At 38.2% G+C, this 21,332-nt stretch overlaps 1 protein-coding gene across 1 annotated transcript in view; it reads left to right on the top strand.

The window, feature by feature from the left end:
* The window catches only part of LOC121097071 (multiple epidermal growth factor-like domains protein 6), a 200,837-nt gene that overhangs the window by 12,784 nt on the left and 166,721 nt on the right, over positions 1–21,332 (top strand). The window contains exons 2-4 of the mRNA XM_040613813.1: positions 2,013–2,147; positions 2,789–2,898; positions 4,389–4,493. Of these exons, the coding sequence (XP_040469747.1) occupies positions 2,013–2,147; positions 2,789–2,898; positions 4,389–4,493 (350 nt within the window). The remainder of the gene's footprint in view (positions 1–2,012; positions 2,148–2,788; positions 2,899–4,388; positions 4,494–21,332) is intronic.

Here is a 21,332-nt window from a genome sequence, read left to right as displayed (position 1 = left end):
TGGGAGGCCTGTCGGATTTCCCATTCTAAGTGGGCTTTGCATGACTGCTGGCCTTAGCAGAGCACTGAACATCTTCTGCATGGTACTGGGAATATTGTGGAGTGGATTTGATCTAGGTAGGCAGGGTTTCTTCCAGGTGTTTAGCTCAACAGTAAAAACAATCATGCTTATAGTATTTTCTGTTCTGCACAGGCTTAATTCAATGATGTTTGTAAACCACCTGAAGACCTGCAGATGAAAGATGTCCTTTTTTATTAAAAAGGCTACCTTGCGTGGTGTTCAGACATAATAGGGAGCTGTAAAGTACTTTGGGCCTCTGAAATAAAAAACACCATAAATCTTGAATGAGATATTAAAATATCCAGTATAACTAATGATAACTTTAACTGCCAGGCAGCTGTTTGGCTAGAACAGTTTAACTTATTAATGCAGGAACCCCTCCTGTTTTCTAGCACAGGCTCATATCCATACCTTTGACAGAGGAAACAAGTGTGTCAGTGTGTTACTCTTTGTTACTCTCTAGCCTGAAGAGGGGTCCCAAGCTGAAATTTGGGGAAGTATTTGTCTGCCAGCCAGTATGACAACTGTTGAATGTTGCTTACCATTTACCAGAGTGGGTATACAAGGTCCCTTTACCCCCTGTGTTTTAGTCATTGAGGCTTAAATTTGCAAAGCCTCACCAGCTAGAGCAATCTGTCTTGGGGAATTGAAAATTTAGTTATTACACAAATGATCTTAAACTACTAAAAAAAGATAAAAATCACTGAATTAATTTCATTTTTGTTACGGTATACTTCTGCCTTAAAAGACAAAAAAACTCCACATGTTCTGTGGCTTTAGTTAGACCCTGCATGTTCTGTACGGTTATGTTCTGCCATGCAGCATTTCCTAATTTACACCGGGGCAAAGGAATCAGAATAAAGATGACAGAATCTCTGCAAAACCACCACCATGTGACCTTTTTTTCTGACCCATCGTACCTCTTGAAATCTTGTTATTTTTGTAACTAGGGCTAGGTAGCAGGATGAAGATTACATATCATCCTACAAAGCAAAGCTTTTATTTTGATCTTGTTATTTTAGAATAATCAGCAGAGAACAAGGATACTACCTCCTATGAATTTCATGTGCTTCCCAAAGGGGACTGATAGCAAAGGGGGGGGACTCTTACAGAATATAAGTTTTCCACAGCAACAGTTTAGATAAATCTTATCTGCCCTTGATGAATTTGTTGTAAATCTTCCATTGACTTGTGAGGAGTCAGAATTTCATTGTATATTTGCATATTTTGAAGGCAGGCGCTGTGTTTTCATTGTGTGGGTATGGAGGCTGGCTATTCAGTAACTTTGAGCCGTGAAGGTCAGTGCCTGTAGCTGTCAAGTCTTTGATTCCCACCCTGGCACGTCAACTGAAATAAGGGGCTGTTGTGTGGCCCAGGCCTAGCAGGGGGACTTCCAGCAGTCTCGGCATAGGAAGAGCCTCTCCAGCTCCCTCACCTTGGTCTTCTGCTCCTCAGCTCATGAGGCACCAGCCTTCCTCAGGCAGTGCCTCGTCTGAAAGGGTTGCCGTGGGCTGGTATTATCAAGGGACAGCAAAGAGTGTCTGCTGAGCAGTTGGTCAAATACTGCTCCAACACTTTAGCTCTCATTTTCTGGGAACAATGTACATTTGTGTTTTGCTAGCTGGGCCTTAATGTAAAAACACCCCGTCATCAGGAATGCGTTTGCGCTTGTGACTTGTCCGACCAAGACATTAATGAAATCTTGGCTCCATTAACATCTGTGGCCATTCTGAAGTCATTGGATCATGATTTGTGAGGTGCGTGTGGATACTGTATCTTTAACAAGAGAGCCGTTTGATCAGTCAAAGGTGAAAAAGTCATAGAACTACAGTAGTTTTAATAGCAATATAAATCTGTTTCAAACTGTTACACGTAGCACAATTTCATGCATATTTCTTTAGACTTAAGAAATTAGTGCTAGAAATAAAGTGTGACTTTTTCTTTCCCTCAAGGCCAAATGTCTGTCCAGTGTTTGAGCTGGCACTGGTAGGACACCAACAGCCGTGTGTTCAAGCCTTTAGTCGCATGGTCAAGATGTGGAAACAAGGATGCACAAGGAGGAGGTGGTGTATGGGCTACGAGAGGAGGTAAGCTATCTTTATAAATGGATTCTGTTACTGGACTTAGTGCAAATTCTTCAACTGTTTTTTTCTTTGTGTATGTGTTAAATATTTAATCTGAAATATGTGACTTAGCAGGATGCTAACTATATCCATAACTGAGACTTTAATTCTGTTATTACTAAGCAGAAAATACAACTTTTTTTCCTGTGTTCTGGGTTGGTCATGAATTTCTTGACTGGCTTTAGATCACAATTTTATATTATCAGAAAATGTTCCTGTCTCATCCTTTTCCAGGTGAATTCCAGCTGTCAAGACATCTACTTTGAAAAATTGAACTTCTATTTCTGTCATATACTTAGAACTGATGGGAGATCTGACTCCCCCAACAGTTAAAACCAAAACTGATTGCAAAACAAAATTACTCACCTTTTGACTAGCCTGAATACAAATTCATCAGAAAATTGCGGACATGGTATAGTAGAGCTATTGGATGTTATCAGTTATCAGGATACGCTTTATTATATTTGCTTCATTTTTAACGAGAACTACTGATAGGGGCTGGAAAAGTGTATCTTAAATATGACAGAGTTCAGTTTGCTACTGATGAGATGTGAATAAGTGAAATAGAAGTTGTGATTGTTCTCTTAAACTTACTCTTTTAAAAGGTCTGGGTACTACACAATTTACAAGCAAGTGTACAGAATGGAGCATCAGATCGTCTATAAGTGCTGTCCTGGATGGGTCCAACATGACAATGAACCTGGCTGTTTGCACTGTAAGTTGATGGAACAACTGTGACAGACCAAGAGAGAGGACACCCTTAGGCCTTACTTTCCTACTGATGATTATTTCTAGAAAGATGGATTTTGTTTCTTGCTATTTGTGACTGGGATTTCCAGTTATAAAGAGGTAATCTATTGATGGGGAAATAAACTTATTTTAAAAATACAAAAGCTGTCATGTGTAAAAGTACCAGATATCTCTAATATTAATCTAACCAGTGGAAAATTAATTTCTGATTGTAGTTGTAACATTTTTGTGCCAGCCTGGCTTTGACAAGCCAACTGAATTTATTGCTGCTACCCAAATTACACAAAGAAATCTGCTGTAAGGCACTTGTTTTTTGGATGTAATGCTTCTTGCAGAGTCTGACTGGTTTTGGCTTTTACACTGCTGCTGTTGCTGTTGAAGCAATTGTGTTTCTACCCTATGGTTCCATCTGATGAGAGCCCATTTCTATCAGTAATTTCTAATCATGATTGGATGCTTTGCTAAGGGATGGAAATCAATTTAAATGATAAGGAAGCACTTCAGCCACTGTTAACAAGACATGAGTAGAAGATAGCAATCTACACAGTGTTTAGTGTTGTTATGGTTTTGTCAGTAATTGTATTTTCTGTATGAAAATTAGCATCTGTTCCTATGTATTTTTTTAATCTTCATACCAACTTGAGGGCTGCATTCAGAGAGCTTGCTTCTATGGTTGTCTCTTCATATATAAAACCCAAAAACAAGCCTGAGAGGTAATTCCTGTTACTTTCAGCCTGAATCTACATATTTAGTGTGCACCTGTTTAGTTGTAGGAAGTCAAAGATATGTTTACAATCTTTATTTTTATCTCTGGTGTAAAGGAATTTCGCGTATTTAAACACCAGTGGCAATAGAAAATCGTTTTCTTACTGACAAAGCAGTGCAGACTTGTTTTGATTTCTTTAAGGCACCAAAGTGGTTGAATTCTTCTTTTGTATCTGATGTTCTTTGCGAGTTTGGCTCAAGTATGTGGAATTTAATTTATTATAAATAAATAATGTTCTGTGTTGGAGGAAGGGAAGTATTGTAAATCCCTTGGACATATGTAACATCTTTTAGTATGCCAGTGTTTTTTAACCATTGCTGCATTATTCCTAGCAGTTCACCTCTTTCATCCTGGCTTCAGGCAGTGCTTAGAGTCCTGTGTTTGTCTTCTGAGTGTGAATCTTGGAAGACTAAGAAACTGTCTTCTGACTCTGAATCATCTTTGGGTTAAACTACATTATCTTAGTCTTATTTTTATTAAAGTTAAATTTCTTAATATCAACATGGTACTTATACCCATGATAACAAGTTCTATTGCAGTCTAACCTTTCCATTTAAATAAAAAGCTGGATTTTTTTCTTATTTGGAAGTTCCTGTTACAGCAGGACTATGACAGGAAGAGAAAATTCTGGAGGATCCTTGGCACAAACCCAACAAATAAACCCGTTTCATTCTGCTTGTATGTACTAGTGCATTGCATGGCTGGCACTTGCTTCAACGGAGGGAAATGTTCTGAAGCAGGATCCCAGGTGTGCCAGTGTCCTGCAGGATTTCAGGGTCCTCGCTGCCAGTATGGTGAGTCAAACTTAAATTGTCTCAAATGCATCTGGTGTTTGGGTAAAATGCACGTTTAACAATATTTGTTAAAATGTATTTTATTAATGTTGACTTAAAATTAAGGTTGTTTTTGCTGCACTCCAACTGATTATTTGGCCATTCCCTTATTTTCCAGAATTTGCCTTTTTTGGTATTGAATTTTGACAAAGCAAGATGAAAATTTAATTTGGTTGATATCAGATGAGTTTCTGATAATATATTTAATGGATAATGCCATTAAATATCAGCAGCAGTGTCCAGTGGAATATCTTTCTATTGCTTTTGAACTTGTATGTTCTTGTGGGGCTCTTGCTAAATTTGTCAGCATTGCTTTTACCCTTTTATGAGAGTAAATTCTGAGTCAAAACAGGTTGGGCAGTAGGTAAAGAATGTAACAAATGAACCAAATGTATGTATTAATGGGATTTCTTTTGGTGCTTCTGACAGTAGGAAGGCTGGTTTTACAGATCACTACCAAATATTTCCTAGTACTCTTGACGTAATTTGCGCGCTAATCTTTCATTTCAATAACTGTGTTCTAGCATATTATGCTAGACTTAAACCATCACCCGCTCTGTGGGAATCTTTTTCTCTTGTATGCTGGTTCACAGTCTGATAAACCCACAACGAGTTGTCTTGTAATTTATGTGAAATAAGACCATGATGTACTCTGTAAAGCTCTCCAAAATTACAGAACTTCATCTGTTTGGCTTCTAAAGGGAGGGGGAAAAAGTCATTCCTTCAGAGTAGGCTGTGATTGGGACAAAGGATTTCTTTTGTATTAGGCAAATGATAATTTCCTTTTCAACTGAAGTACATTGTGTTTTGTTCAAAGAAAGGCAGATTTCTGAATATTTAGGTTTTTCACTTTTAAATTCTAATATGTTCACATCCTCACCTGGCTTGTCAGTCATGTAGTAGAAGTGAGAAGAAACGTAACAACTGTTTACAACAATTCCTTTAGGAGCTGAAAAGCTAAGCTCTACTCGATACATGGCTTGTATCAGCTCTGTACTTGATACGTGGCTTGTCATGCTTGCTTTGTAACCTCTGTCATATTCTGGTCTCTGTGCTCCACCAAGGCTCATGTGATGGACTGGGTCTTGTGTGGGCTTACTGCACCAAAGCAGCTTTGTCTGTATGGGTAGCAGCCTCTCTCAGCGAAGGTAATAAAGCAGCTGGAGTTGCAGCAGGCATGGTAAGTGGGAAATGCTAAAACTCAGCAAATGTTGCAACAGGGTTGTTTTCATTGATGCCTGGTCATAGATAACAATTTTCCTTTATAAGCAGGCATTTAAATAAAATGCAGAGCTCTTGATAATGGAGCTTGAGCTGGTATCAGGCCACAGTGTGCCTTCAGACAACATCAGTTCAGTTAAGCAGACTCCAAGGGAGATGCTGTAATTCAGCATTTCTTTACTGCCTATAGAAACAAGTTTTGTATATAACATGGTATCAACCAGAGTGACACCAATGCAGGTTACTTTGTTACTGACTTACAATACAGCTTCAAGGTAAGCAGGATCTAAGGAGCCCATATAATAAGCTTTCATCAAATGCAATATGTGTCTCAGCACGTTTTAAACTGTCTTTGCTAGTCTTTGGAGTCTCCCTCTGTTGCTTGGAAAAAGTTACAGCACTAAGGCATTTCCAAGAGGCAGATTATATAGGTGCTGTGCATGGATGGCACAGGTCAGATTTTCAAACTGAAATGAAATTGTGCGGTCTCTATTTCACAGGTTGGTGACTGTGGACACTAAAAATAACGTGAGGTGCCTTGCAGTTCTCACTCTTTGCAGTTGGATGAAACATTTATCTTGGTGGTTTGTCTGTTTTCTGTTGATTCCTAAGGTTTGAATGGAATTTCAGTAGTCTTCATTTTCAGGTTTATATGGTAGCTGTTATCATAGCCTGGCAGGAGTAAGTTTATAAATTAAATTCTGAAGGGGAAAAAACTTCCTTTCAGAAAGAACGTTATGGACAATTCACCTGCCTAACAAAAGCAAGGTAACTTAGAGTGTAAGGCCTCTTAACTGTTGCAGGCATCTCTGGTTTGTGTTTGTGATGTTTGTGAGATTTGTGTCGTATTTGTTGCAAGCAAAGCTAAAGAACATGTACTGTGGAATTAGCAACTATAGCCTCTTGTTTTTCTGCTGATGTTGGAATATTACTCTTTTGAAATAGCTTGAATTTAATGTGACTGGATTACTGAATGGTAACATATTGTGGTTTTAAATGATTGTTAAATCTAGTCTGTCCCTCCCCTCCATACTTGCCTGTGCAGCCTTACTGTAAAAAAACAAAAACAAAAAAAACCCAAACAAAAACCCCCCACAAAACAACAAACAAAACTGTTTTCTTTCCAACACTTAAACCAATGGAAGAAGAATCTCTCCTACCTTTTTCTTTGAGGATTTGGTGGAACAGGTGTGTGCCAGGAAACCTGTGGTTTATGGTTTTAGAACATGTGCTATAAAATGTTAGTGGAGAAGATTACACTATGATATGTGAAGCTGTCAAAGAGGACAGTCTTAGGTACAGAGGCACACTTCCTTAGACCTCTGGACTGGATCCATCAACGGTCTTTTTAGCAGGAGTGTTCAGGTTGTCCTCTTGGGAGCTTTACAGGGGAAGGGAGGCTTTAACTGAATACAAGACCACAAACTACTGGAAGAAAGCATCCTTGGTGGTAATCTTGGTTTCTTTTGCTTTTGGCGTTATGGCTTCCTGAGGAGATTGACAGGATGAACCATGGGGATTTTGTAACTGTACTTGCACTCACTCAAGCAAAATTGTTGCATGTATCCCATTTTATATCGCCTTGTCTCCAGCCTCTTTGCTTATCTTCTGTTTCTGTCATTCAGTGTGGACAGCTAATTCTAAAGTATCACTTGTGTAGTGGCTCTCAGGATCTCCCTGCTGGGCACTACAATCCACAGACAAGAAATTATTATTAAAATATTATTAACATCAATTACTCTAAAAATATATATAGGAACATATATCTCAATCTTCTAATCTGTTTTTTCAGGTTTGTTGAGTTTATATTTGCCGCTAAACTAATAAGTCGATCAGTGTCCTGGAAATCAAGTTGCTAAATGCTTTGTCTTGGTCTGTCCTGCAGAAAGTTTGTGACAGGTCATCAAGAATGACTTATGACAGCCCAGTGCATCATAGCAATCCATAGCAGAGATGACTACTCAGAACTGGCATGATCGCTTCTAATGATTTTTTTAAAGATATTGTGTGGTGTTTTAGCAGCCTGTAACATGACATCATTTCTGATTAGATGCTGAAAGGGTTATTGTTCCTGCAACAAACTTTATGTAATTGTGACTAGAAATGCATTACTGCATCTCTTGTATACTTCACTCCATAGTTTTATTATTTTACCCACACAAGCAGCAATAAAAACTTAGAAGAAAGATTTATGAGTGAAATGGTCGAGCTCTTCATATAGCCATTACAAGGATTCAGTAACAGATTGAGCTGTCTCTTTCATTGTCTGCTGCAATTTGTCTTCTAATAATAGACTTATATCAATTACAATGTAAACTTGCAAGCTATATTTCTTTCTATTTTTTAACTTGTTTGGAAGTCGAGATTCCCATTTCTCTTGAGCCCAGTGAAAGGGAGGGAAGACTTATAGCAAAAAAGAAAAAGGGTAAAACACAGTTCCAAGAATAAAATCTGCTGCAGTGCTGGTTTCATTTTTATTCACTAGTTGTCCTAGTAATTTTTTTCAAGGCCTGCTAGCCACCTGAGCTGGACATGAGGTAAATTAATTTCATTTAGCTTGTTTAATTCAGTCCTGGGACTTGTGCTTGCACATGCAGCTAGATTCTACAAAGAAGGGTAACTGTATTTACTCCTGATAATATATAATATTGCTCAATACAAAATGAGGGGTTAGTTTTGACCCTTAAACATTTTGCTATCAAAGCTCAAGTTATTGCTGATTTTCCCACATGCCTCCTGCTGGTTTTAAATACTTAAAGTAAAAGCAAGAGTGAGAACTAAGCAGGCTTTATAATGTCATGACAAACAAAATCCCAGCATTACAAAGGTTTTGCAAGAGGCTACCATAATTAGGCAAGAGCAAGTACAGTTGAGCATCTCTGAAACAATGGGTGTTATCGGAAGACATGTAAAAGTGAGGAATGACCGGGGCAGACTTGTCTGGAAAGTCATCTTGCGATGACATGATGTTTGTCATCTTAGCTTAATCATTTGAAGAAAGCTGAACACAATATTCCAGTGTTTAACAGATTAAGTGTCAATATATTTAAATTTTACACTGTAATGTTTGCTGTAACGCAGGTGGAATTTTAAATTCTTCTATGCTGCCTATGTAGTTGCTAAAGATTGTGTGCTTAGGGAACATTTACTACATCTTGAGGCAGTGTGGTCTGCTGAATACAGTGCTTGCCTGATAGTTGAGATAAGAGCTTTGTTTTCTACCTGCCACTGACCTTGGATGTTAGTTCGGTAACTTTTAGCAAATTGTACCACTATGCCTCAATTTCTTTGTATATGAAATGTTGATAATGGTAACTCATTCCTTTGTAAAGTGCTTTGAGACCCAAGTAATTAAGAGTAAGATAATGGCATTGGAATGTGTATATAAAGGCAAAATGCACACTGCATGTGTAGCTAAAATGAAATGCTTATGAGACAGATATTCATCAGTTCATTGACTAGCTGTCAATCTCTCCTTAACTCTGGTCACACGCTATTAAGATATTGAATTATATAAAGATTCTAGTAAACAAAAATGTCAGTACCTCCTAGTCCAGATAGATCAGTTTATGTTACAGAACTACTTAAAACAAAGGTGTTTTTTTTTAACCATTCACTAAAATGGCATGAATTCTGATATATCTTCTTGCAGCTAAAAATACTTTCTCATTCACTGTGGAAAAGAATTTTTCTCATTTTCCTCTAGAAAATATTTCTTCCTGCAAAGAGTTATTTGGTAAAGCCTCTGATTAATGTCTTCTCTGCAATTCTGGTCTCTTGTAGAGCTGCATATTTTCTTCTTCTTTAAGACTGAAGACCTAGACAAGGATTACAGGGCAGTATATATCCATGAAACAGTGCTGCAAATTTTTGTTCTTTGTAGGTCCTTAAAATAGCAAAAGGCAAGCTTAAAACTCCCATGGATCTGCTACCTGTAGAGATGTCTTTAGTTTTCATATATCTTTGTTTCCCAGTGGAACTAGATAATGTTTGAGTATTTGTAAGGGTAGATTAGTTCTTAATGTGCTTGCCCAGTGCTGCTGATAGCAAGGGCCCTCACTTTTGCCAGAGGTTTCTAGCATTTTGTTTTCATATTTTGGCTATGAATCCCATGCAGTTTTACCAAAGACAAAATTTTTAACATGAAAATTCTCCATTAGCCCATAGGGAGAGTGGAAGAGGATGGCACAAAGATAATTTATGTTCAGATTGTTCTAGTTTAGGGCACATAGTCTCTTTAAGATTATAATTTCGTTTTTTTTCTGTTTTAGTACAGTCATTCTCATGCTCCAAATGACTGTCTCAGCAGTGAAATGCTACTGCGCCAGTCATGGCAAGTGAAGCAGAGATGACTGATCAGGCTGCTCAGGATAGAAAGGTACCTATCCTCTGGTGAAAAGAAACCTTGTGATCATCCTCTACCCCTGGTGGGAACCTGTTTTTTTGTTCTTCCTCTGCTTTGTTTAAACTCCCAGGAAAAATGATCCATTAGTCCCCTACCTTTTTTCTCTGGCTACATACTCTTCTGTTTTTATGATTAAGAAACACTGGCTGACAGAAAATATGAAGATGTAGATGCTTTTGGTCCTTTATATGGCAGTAAAGGAGCAGCAGTGTTGTGTGAGCTTTTGACAGCTTGAGAGCATCCTGTTGGCTTGGTATGTGCTGAAGCACTTCAAAGTTGTGCAACCACTTGTGCGTGCATTAGAGGCTGTGGTAATAAGCATCTTTTTTAGCACTTGCCGAAGTAATAACAGTGATGTTGTATTGACTATCCAAAAACATTCCAAGTGGTGAATTTTGAAAACACCAGGGTGTTTTAAATAACGAACACAGCTAACAAGGTGTGTTGACACGTTTCATCTCAGAAATTGAGTAGACCATGGCACTTCCTTTCTGTTTGTCATGTGTGAGCCACACAGGAGAGACCAGCAGCATGAGGCAGTTTCATACAATGGTGCTTTGCTGTCTTGTCTTCTGTGGCAGGTTGTATATGGGGCTAAAAACTAATGCCTGCTGTTGTGTTAAGGAAGTAGTCACTACTGAAATCTCAGCCAGTTTTAAAGCAGATTGTTTTAATTCAATGAAATGGCAGGCAGACTAGGTAGGTTTTAAACAACCTTAATATAAATTGGTCATGTAACAAATGCAAAAGCTCTTGATTTAGATGAAGTGATCAGAGAAATCCAGTGTTTATCTCTTTGCTCTAATTCTTTCAAACTTTGAAGATTTCACAGTTCCTTTAAAACTGTTTCAAAGGCTGTTTCAAGTGATTTTTATTCATAGTGAAGTGTGTTCTAATGCCCAATATGCATTTGAGAAATCCCCCTTATTTAACTTACTTTAGTTGTTTTTGTGTTTTAAGTACTATTTCAGTTGGTGTGACAGTTCTGCCCTTGCCAAAACAGCTAGGTGTGTTTTTGCATGGTATAGCAAGTTGTATGTTTTAACTCATGTAGAGTGGTCCTGTAGGCATGAAATCCAACCCAAAGGGAGGTCTAGAAATCTGCCCAGTCTAAAATAAGGATGACCTTTTCAAACTTCCCCTCTCATTAACTAAAAATCAGTAATCAGTAATTTATTTCATATGAAGATACTGCTGTTATTACTGTGTTAATCCTCTTAGTCTGCATCTCTTCACCTTCCTTGATATTGTCTGTAGCACACAGGCATCAGTTGCGTTTGTACCAAATGCAGCCTTTATATTTCTCAATGTATCATCAGCCTCTGTCAGCTTGGAGTTGTCAGGGCTAAATTGGTGTCCTGCTGTCACTGCTATGTTCAATCTGATGTTACTTGTGCAATCTGCTTCTTGGTGACCTTGGAGGCTGCTGTCACATGCTGCCTGTTTCTGCCTCGGGTGGGAGCTGTGAAGCCTCACAAAATCTGCAAATCCAGTTTTGGCCCGTCCAGAAGCAATATAAAAGCTTGACAGCACTTAAAGCTTCCTTGATGGTGCGGAAGTCCAGAGTCTAAAAGCATAGAGGCAACTAAGATAATGCTATTCAGGTCAAAAAGTAAAGGAAGGTATGAATGATGAAAGTATGCTGTCCTTGCACTTCAAAAACCATTTCAGATCTCATATCTGTTCAAAAAAATGGCTTGTGTAATTCTTCAAAAAGCAGAGAATGCTTGCATTGTTTGGGAGAGTATTAGGACAGGACTCAACTGAAACAGTGAGACAGGGATATTTAACTCTGTCAAAGTAGCTTGAAAGTTCACAGGAACAATAGCGAAGCATAGGCACAAATCCATCTCTTCCGTTGGACTGCCACAAGAGCTTGACATTTAACTTGGTCATTTTTAGTCACCAGGAAGTAGCACTAGATACGTACAATTTATTTAAGCAAGTACTTTAGTATGCTTTCCTGTTTCTTCTGCTTGGAAATGGTGGATTATTTTTGTTTGGCTTTTTTTACTGCATTATTTTAATTCATGATTTGTGAGGAGCAAATTTGGATAAAAATTGAGTTTATAAAGGACTTTATATCAACGAAATGCTTTAGGCAATTTTATGTAGTTAATCAAAAGTCTTTGCAAGTGAAAATATGTCAACAGACCTTTGGTGTTTAAAATTAGTATATTAATCAGAGCAGTTATTTATAGTTAGTGAACTGAATTGTTTTTTTCTGTGCTGTCCTACACTACTTAGAACCAATCGATCTCATCTTGTCTTACTTGTAGGAAAAAGGGAAAAACACTGGTGTCTTGCTCTTTCAGTCCATAATTGGTTTATCAACTTAAATGAAATTTTAGCTGTGGTAAAGTCTTCTGATGTAACCTTTTAGCAGATTCTGGTCTCACTGTATAGCTGGAGACCTTCAGCACTTCAGTGATCTAATTGCCTTCAGAATCTGAGAAACAAATCTATGCTGGTTGATTCTGCCACCCCCCCACCCCCTCAAGCCTTAATGTAGCATATACATTTCACATTAGGTTTTAAAAAAGTATTTTAAAAGGAAAAATAAATACTATCTTAACTATTTTTAAAAAAAGTTATCTGTTTCTAAAGTACAATGCCAACCCTTACATGTACGCCTATCAAAACAGTCATCTGCTGTCATTGAAGAATGCCTTCTGAGTTTGGTCTCATGGTAATATACCTTTCTCTAATCTGTCTCCTGTATTCTGCACTTTGGCAACTGATAGGTATCCTGACATTTGAAACAGATTGTGATTTGAATAATATATTATCGACATATATAGTCACAAATTAATAAAATGTAACATTGGACCTAAATATATAATGTCAGAGAGCTGGAGCTGATTAGAAACCCATAAGAAAGAAGAGTTTAATATTCTTCTGTGCAGAGACTTGCAAAAGACAAATGTAGTGTACAAAGCACTGCAGAAGGTCCAAGCTATCTATAATCTCCCAAGAAAAAAAGTTATGGTTAAGATAAAATGACATTATCTGTTCTAATGATGGATTACAGTTGATTCAGAGATTAATTCCAGATGAAAGCAAGATCCTGTGGAGGATTCAAAAAACATGAAAATGTGGCTTGCTCCACCCTTTCCGTTCTTTCTTCTTTGCCCTTCCCCCTGCATTCACTTCTTTCTTCACATACATCTAGTTTTTGCTAGTATCATCTGTAGGAACACCCTTCAGCACTGGTAAGATATGAACCTCTACAGATAAAAAGCCCTTTAAAGTAGCCACTAAAAAGCTAGGAGGAATAAAAGCTTTGTCACTTTAAAATGGGAATGGTGAAACACTGATGGAAAAATCATGGCTGGCTCTCTCCTAGATATGACAGGATATAACAATCAGCCCATCTTGCTGAAACACTCTCGAGTGCCTGGGCTTCACAGCCATTAGTACAAAGCGACAGGTAGATAGACAGCACTAGTGAAATAGCAAACAAATATGTCAAAAGTAAATGAACCTAAGAATAACCACTTGAAAGCAAATTCACCCTTGTTGTCTTTGGTACAAAATGCTGTTTACTTTTTACTTCTTGCAAAAAGTAGAAGTACAAAAAATCATGGAAAAAAAACTTGCTTTCTAGCTGCTAGCATTTATTTGATGTTGGCTCAGGAAATGTGGTACCAAACCATAGCAAAGATGAACCCTGTGCAGAGATGCTTGTAGGTACATTTCTCTTCCTATCGCGCCCCCCCCGCCTCCCCCCCCGCAACAAAAGGTGAGTAAGCAGACCTCGAGTCTCAAGAAACATCCGTCTTCTATTTCATGACTCCTGCTGTTTTCTATGTGACTGCGGGCAAATTTATTTGGGTGTTCAGCCTGCTTGCTTCAGTGCAGAGGTATCTGAGCTAGGTTACAGGCAATCAGGTCAGTTAATACAGATGAGTTTAAATAGCTCATGGTGGCTAGACTTTTGCCAACACTCAGTTCATGCAGTGTTTATGTAGCTTTTAATGCAACACCTCAGTTAAAGAAAGCATCTAGATAACCTAGAGTTTTAACTGATTTGGCAGAATATCTGGCAGATTTTTTTCTTTAAACCTTTTTATTGATGTGTTTTGGGAGGTTCGCAGAGTGAATTTTGAGATGGTTGCTATGTGTCTCATTCTTCTCTCAGCAGATAGCTCTCCCTTTTCTTTAACCTTCTTGCACTTGGAGTCAGATGGCAGGTGCTTCTGTCTTCCGTTGTGCTTTCTCACCCATCCTTAGAAGCGATCGGACTGTTGTATGTTTCCAAAGAGATACCAATAATAAGAGAACACTTCACAAACAAAGCTCTGTTGACTGTTGCTTTCTACTTCAGTGCCGTTAGTCTAGCATGTTGTTGCTGATTGCTTTTGCTCCCATGAAATGTTCTTGAGGCATTGTCATTGCAATGTTTTTTATAAAAGTGAGGAAATAGAGACTTGTTGAGCACCGCTTCAGGGATTGACTGAGCCAAATTTAGGTAGCTAATTATTTTTGCTGACCTAAACACTTTGTTGACACGCAGATAGGAACAGTTTTTGAATGTGAAAGAAAAAAGTATACCTCTAGTAGTGCATATATGCAGCTATTCAGTCAGGACTTTATCTCTAAGTCTGATTTAAGACATGGACAATGGCCTTTAAGAAATGATCTTAGCATCAAAGGCAGGCCTGTGGTTCCTTTCCTGGTTCTTTCCAGCCTTTGCCTGCTATTCTCTCGAGCCTGGATTTGCTTTATTCTAGAGGCTGCGTTTTAAGGCTTAAGAGTAGATCTGTTAATGTGTATCCTGTCATGCCTCCTTTCTATAGGGAAATTCCTTCCATCCTGTGCTACGTGTTTCCTTGGGAGGTCTCTCAGTGCTCGTAAGGAAACAGCTATTTGTTGTTAGCTATGATCCACCTAGAAATTTGTCTTCTCAGGTGTAATGACTGCCACAGAATTCTTCTTTATAAATACTATTTTACAGTCATTTAACAGCATTCTTCAGTGCTGATGTTTATTTCATCTAAAAGGGGCAAAAGAGTTAATTACATTGTCTAGAAATGGAGACAGAATCTTGCCCGCAACCACGAGGCATTACTGCTCACTTCAATATAACTGAACTCACAGTAGTGGCAGCTGGATTTAATTATAAGTTTGCAACCCTGTGGTTTCAGCAGCAGCTGCTGAAGAATGGATAATGCAAGTAGCCTTCGAAGCCATTCACATTAGAGATAAAACCTTGTCATTCATGGAGACAGCTGACTGAACAAGTATTAAAATGAACAAAGATTTCCCCAGGGAGGTTGCAGTATGAGGTTTGTTTTTTGTCTATTTGGCTCTTGCTCAGATATGTCAGGCATGCAGTATTTTATTCTGTTTCCACCCAAAAATAAGAGACTATTCACAAATAAAAGTCCTAGAGTATCTAATTGCCAAATACATTGAACAGCAACATATATGCATGTGTGTTTTGTGTTACAAGTGACTTCTGTGATGCCAAGCAGTCTAAGATAAGCATCAGTTGCGTGATTAACATGTAGCTAAATAAGTTAGAAAGGAAACAATACTACTTGGCTTTTGTTGTATTTCTATAGAAGTCTTATGAATTAAGCACTATCCCTGCCTGAAACATGAGGGAGAAGGATGGGGGAAGGCTAATTATGTGCTTAAAGGCACTTTAAAGTTTCACTTTATTTTATTCAGTGGTATGTCAGTAATAGACTACCATGACTGACCTGCTATGGAATAATATGTGGCTATTGAAATTCTGGTTTTGTTTTTTCAGTTGATATTTTTGACTTTTTATAGAATGTAAAAATTAAAATTCTAAAATGAATTTGGGTCTTGAAGCACTAAAACTATAAGCTCCAACCTCCACAGGCAATTTCAAATATTTTCCAAGTCAAATTGGAACAAAAGCTAGGTCTAAATGATGTGGAAATTCTAACTTTGTTACAGATTACATGCCTAGCTTCAAACATGACAGTATTGGTGCCATTCAGTATGACATACATTTTACACCTGAAAAAATTGTTTGCTGTTATGACTTATTTCTCCAGGAAGACAAATCTGCTTCTTCTGTGTCATTAGCTTACTTGCATACCAATGTGTCTTCAGGAGAACACATTGTAAAGCAAATCTGTACTATTTTGTTTATGTGTACAGACCCTGTGGTGTCATCTGTAACACAAGGATTTGCCCTGGCATCTTGCTGAAAAATTTCCTTTCTAATGCTGTTGTTTCACTAGTAAGTTGCTATCTTACTCCCAGCAGTTTTGGTAGTATTTCAATGGTAATATGTGTGTGTAACCTAGAACATTCTTTATTATTCTCTGAAACTTGTTGTATAAGCTTAATCTTAGTATTACTTGTGGATAAGCATCAGTCTAGCAGTTAATTGTAGAAGCAAAAAACATCAGGGATTTATTTTAGACAAATGTCAACACTTCAGTTGAGTGAAGCAAGTTTCAACTACTCTTGCTTAAATTTCTCCTGCTCAGAAAGACTTTCTAGCATCTCTAAAATGATTGTAGCTGTATATGAACCCCAACAATTACTCTTGAACTGTGGAGCAGGTTTTCAGCTTTACTGAGTTCAGATGTTCCCTGGTGTCATTTTCCAGCATCATTGGTCACAGTCACTTCCTAACATGACTTCCCATGCCCTGTTGAATTTTGAGGTGAGTAATCATTTGGAATACTGGAAATACTTTTCTGTTTTCTCTACCATGAGACTTGCTGTTCTCTGAAAATAGGCCCTGGTTAAGGGATGTTTTTCTGGGTCTGTAAAAACCAGTGTAAGCTGGTCAAATTCCAGACCTGACTGTTTCAAAGCTGAGTCTCACATTGCATTTCTTAGGCCTGTTCTTTGGTGCTCCCCCCACCCCCCTTTTTTTCCCTCAAAAATAATGAAACACTGAATTACACTGCTTAAAGTGCAGCTTTTGTACATCTAGGCAGATACATGTCATTTCTGCCTTGTCACCTCTCCTGTGAAGGAAGAGGCAGCTATGGGTGGATGGTTTTTGGAGGTGCTAGCCCTGTGATTCTTTGAAATTGTTTCATTTTTATTGAGGGTCATTGATCATTCTTCTTTTCCTTGTTCATTTTTTTCCTGTCCTTGCTACTTTCCAAGCCTGAAGTTGTGACTTAAACTTTAGATCCAGTTACTTCAAAATTGTTTTCTGCTTCTTCAGGTACTTCCTAATAACCTATTCTATGTACAACCAAAGTTGAAAAGGCCAAATTTATTTTGTGGCCGCCTGGAATAAAAGTGTCTGCTCTTGGTTTTTAAGATGTTAGAGAGATTCTGATGGCGTGCATCATTTGTAAGGTACCAAAGTGAGGGAAATAGTGTGTATGCTATCCTTTTTTAAAGAAAACTTATTTCTAACTGTTTCCTTTTTTGTAAAATCTAATTGCTTTTGGTTCACTGAGAATTCACGGGCAATTGCTTTTCTTGCTATTACCTGTGCTGCAAGTAGAGCTTTTGTATTCAGGGTTGCTGACCTGAATCTGTTTTCTCTCACCGTAATCTCATACTGTTTTGGAGCTTGCAAAAGCTGACAGGAGTTAGGGGAGGCAATACTGATCTGTTGATGTGTCTTACATCATTTACTTCACATGTGAATACTAGAAATCCTGTTAGTATATAGCATAAAGGCTAACAGGGGGGAATAACCAATTCCAGTGGAGATTTTTAGGGCTAGTCTTTCACTTGTCCATCCATCCCTTCTTCTTACACCCCTGCCCCAACCTGAAATGTACCTGCACGTAAAGTGTGCATTTTTTTTCCTTTCTCTTCTTTTTTTTCTTCTCCCTAGCCTCTGTGTCCCAGTGTTGCATTTATGTTGTGTAAATAATGTAGGAAATGTAAGTGTAACTTGAGGTAGGGAAATGTCAGGCTCATTATGATGTTAAGCCTCTTGAATAATCTTCTCATTTTGGATCTTTATACCCTATAGAACATAGTCTTGAAAGTCTGGGTAATGCCTGGTTAACTGAATAGCCTTGTCTGCTCATTGTGGTACCGGTATAAATAAGGACTGTTTAAGTTATGTTTTCCAAGCTGGGGTCTGCAGTGTATCACTTCTGGATCTTTGCACAGTCAAAGAAGTTGAGAGTTCAATTCAGTCTTCTCTGACTTCTCTGCTTTGTGGTAAAAATCTGCTTTCATTGACTTGAAGGTGGTATTATTTTGAATGTATTTGGGAACTGAATTTGGAATTATTTTTGACCTTAGCATAGTAAAGCAACAATCTCCATTTGCAATAATCTTTCTTTAGTTTTATATGGCGTGTGAAGTAACAGGAAGGAGAATGTGCTAAAAGAGCAGAGAACAGATAGATGTTCATCAGAGAGCAAATTTAATAACTGTGAAATAAGTGCATATGTTAACAACGCTTGCTAAATTCTTTGCATGGGAGGCACATTCGTCTGTGGCATGACTGTACAATTTTACGTTGATCGCAGCAGAGTTGTACTACACGTCTCTAGAGAATTTAGCCACCATTTGTTTCATATTCCACCTCTGTTCCAGCCAAATAAATTTGAGACAGAAGAAAATTGCACAACACATGGGGAAAAATGAAAAAAGAAAGTGTAGGTGTAGCTCTAAGTGTTGCTCTCGTCATCATCTTTGTATTTCAGATAGCTTTGTGTGACGATCCATTTATCATGGCAGTTGTTCATTATCCTGCCAGCCTCTTGGCATTATCATTTATTCTGACAAGTGCATAATAAAGCTGAAAGTTTTAGAGCTGATGAACTACTGTATATGTGAATAAATACTTTAGGATTTTTTGGGTTGTGCAACTAACTCAATTTCACTCAAAACATTTTCTTTTGATTTAATCTTATTCTGTAAGAAAATTGGATGGCAAATAAAATAATTCACCAACAACTGAAATGCCATCAATCCTGTGATGGAATATGGACAGCTTTTTGGGGTGAAGGATAAGGCTAACAAGTAATTTAGAAAAGTGTATGAAGGGTAACATAACTCACTAGAACTTAAGAGAAAATTTTAGTTCTCCATCCATCCAGAACAGCTCAAACTGAGGTCTGGTCAGTACCTGACTTTTCTCTCATTTTCTCAAAAAAACCTGTGTATTCTTAAATAAGCATTTGTAACGTAAGCATGCTGTCTATATAAAATAAATAAATATATGTCTAACTTATGGTATGCTATGTGCATGCTTTTATTGTAAGAGCCTAGCTGGGCAGTTAGGGAACTCCAGCACTTCTCAGAGTTCGGTTACTGCATCCCAGGAATGAGCCTTTCTGTGTGCTTTAGCCTTAAAAGAAACAAGGAAGACTGTCTAAAGAATAAAAAACTTGAACCACCCCAAAATATTTGTGAAGTTTCAGATGTATCTAAATATTTAGAGAAGTAGGATGCACAGGTTGTAGTGAGGGAGAACTCACGGGAGAGGAACTGTGTGAGGTTAAATGTGCTCCGACATGGCCTTGGTTAACTAGAAGTTCTTGAAACAGAGCTACTCTGTCAGTGTAAGTTTTCCTTATTAATTGATGTATTGCTCTCATGCCCTCTTTATGAATGTTCATTTACATAAGCTTTCAGAAATGCAAATTCAATGCCAGTATCTTTTTCTTTTATTTTTAATAGGCGTATCAAAGAATCAAGTGGAAAGTATGCATACGAACAGCACATTCAAATTTATAACCAGATGAAAATATACTACCAGTGCAGCACTGTGCTCTGGGATTCAGAAGTTGAATATGCTTGAAGTACGGTTCATCATAGTGAAGGTTATCGTCCAGTTACTGTTCACAAACATTCCTGGCTGACCTGCAGTGCAGGTCATTATGTCTGTACAGTTCACTGGATATAATGCCTTGAGTTTCATTTGCCCTTTATCCTGACACAGGTACTTAGTAAGTATCACCTGATTTATTTTATTGGGCTTGTTCCTTTCTGATATCAAATTTCCTGACTTAGTAGTTTTAAACAGGTCGTATTTTTTTGCTCTGTTGGGAGGCCCATATTTCTGTCACTGTTTCAAAGGTTTTCTGTGCGGTCATTATCAACCTGATTCAGTGCTTGCAGGAAACCTGGTAGATTTTTTAACTAGTAATGGTGAAGAATTCTTGCCTACATAGCATACGATCTTTAAAAATGTGCCAGTCTCTTCCTAATGACAGTATAATGTCTATAGCCAAATGAGTCAATGACTTGCGCTGCTTTGATGCACTAAGGCATGAGGACAAAGGGTGGATTATTACACTTGTCCAGAAGCCCCATCAATGTGGCTCGTGTCTTGGATTGTATGCCTTCCTGGGGAAAAGAGAACAAATACAGCCTCAGTGTATGAGAGCAGAGTAATTGGAGGTTGCTCCAATGCTGTTGTGTTGGCATCCCAGTTGAGGGACAGTGGTCCTCCTTGCTCCAGAAAGAATCCAGCACCTCTTTGAAGTCCTTTTGCTGCCAATGCAATTCAGGATCATCTTTCATCCACTGCAATGTCTTTCCTGGCTTTCCTTCTGTGTTTAATTATGCAGGATGTTAGCATAAGCTATGAGGCTCAGTGGTAGGTGGCTTTATTGGATAGTCCCGAGGACATGGGCCAGAGTGTGTTGCAATCTCCTGTGGAACATATGTCTTCTGCATTGCATTTTATTGCACTGGAGTATAATTAAAGTTGGTACAGCATGTGTGAAGCATATAGTCTCCTTCCCAAGCCAGAAGCTGGGAGTTGCTGTGCCAGCAACTCAAATTTGCAAAGGCAAATGCTGAATGGTGTTGTGTCCTTTGGCCTGTTCCCTCCACAAGTCTCTCCTTTTGCTATAAATATTGTCTTATTTTTGTATTCCTGTCACTCTGCTCTTTGGGGTTAATACATAAGTGCTTTGAAGGAGCCGAGAACTATATAGGCCTTACTATATATGTCTGTAGGCCTTAAAGAATCAACAGCCCTTGTTAAGGAAGCAGTGGCTTTGGAGTGTACCCACTGACAGAACTGCAGAATTGTTTTTTTTCTTTATGAGCACTTGCCCCATCTCTGCCTTTGCACAGTCTAGCAGAAGCTACTTGCGCTGCACTTGGGTTCTCATACCCTCAGAAGGCTTTGCGTGGCAGGTATTTAGCCATGCTTAAACTCTGCATCTACTGATCTGAACTCTACATCTACTCTACTGATGTAGAGTTTATTTTATTGTTCTATAGAAAATGAGGACTCTAAC

The sequence above is a fragment of the Falco naumanni genome, chromosome 13 (genome assembly GCF_017639655.2).
Source record: "Falco naumanni isolate bFalNau1 chromosome 13, bFalNau1.pat, whole genome shotgun sequence".
NCBI classification, from domain to species: domain Eukaryota; kingdom Metazoa; phylum Chordata; class Aves; order Falconiformes; family Falconidae; genus Falco; species Falco naumanni.
Note: the sequence above shows the minus strand (reverse complement) of the source record. Positions and strands in the feature narration are given on the sequence as shown.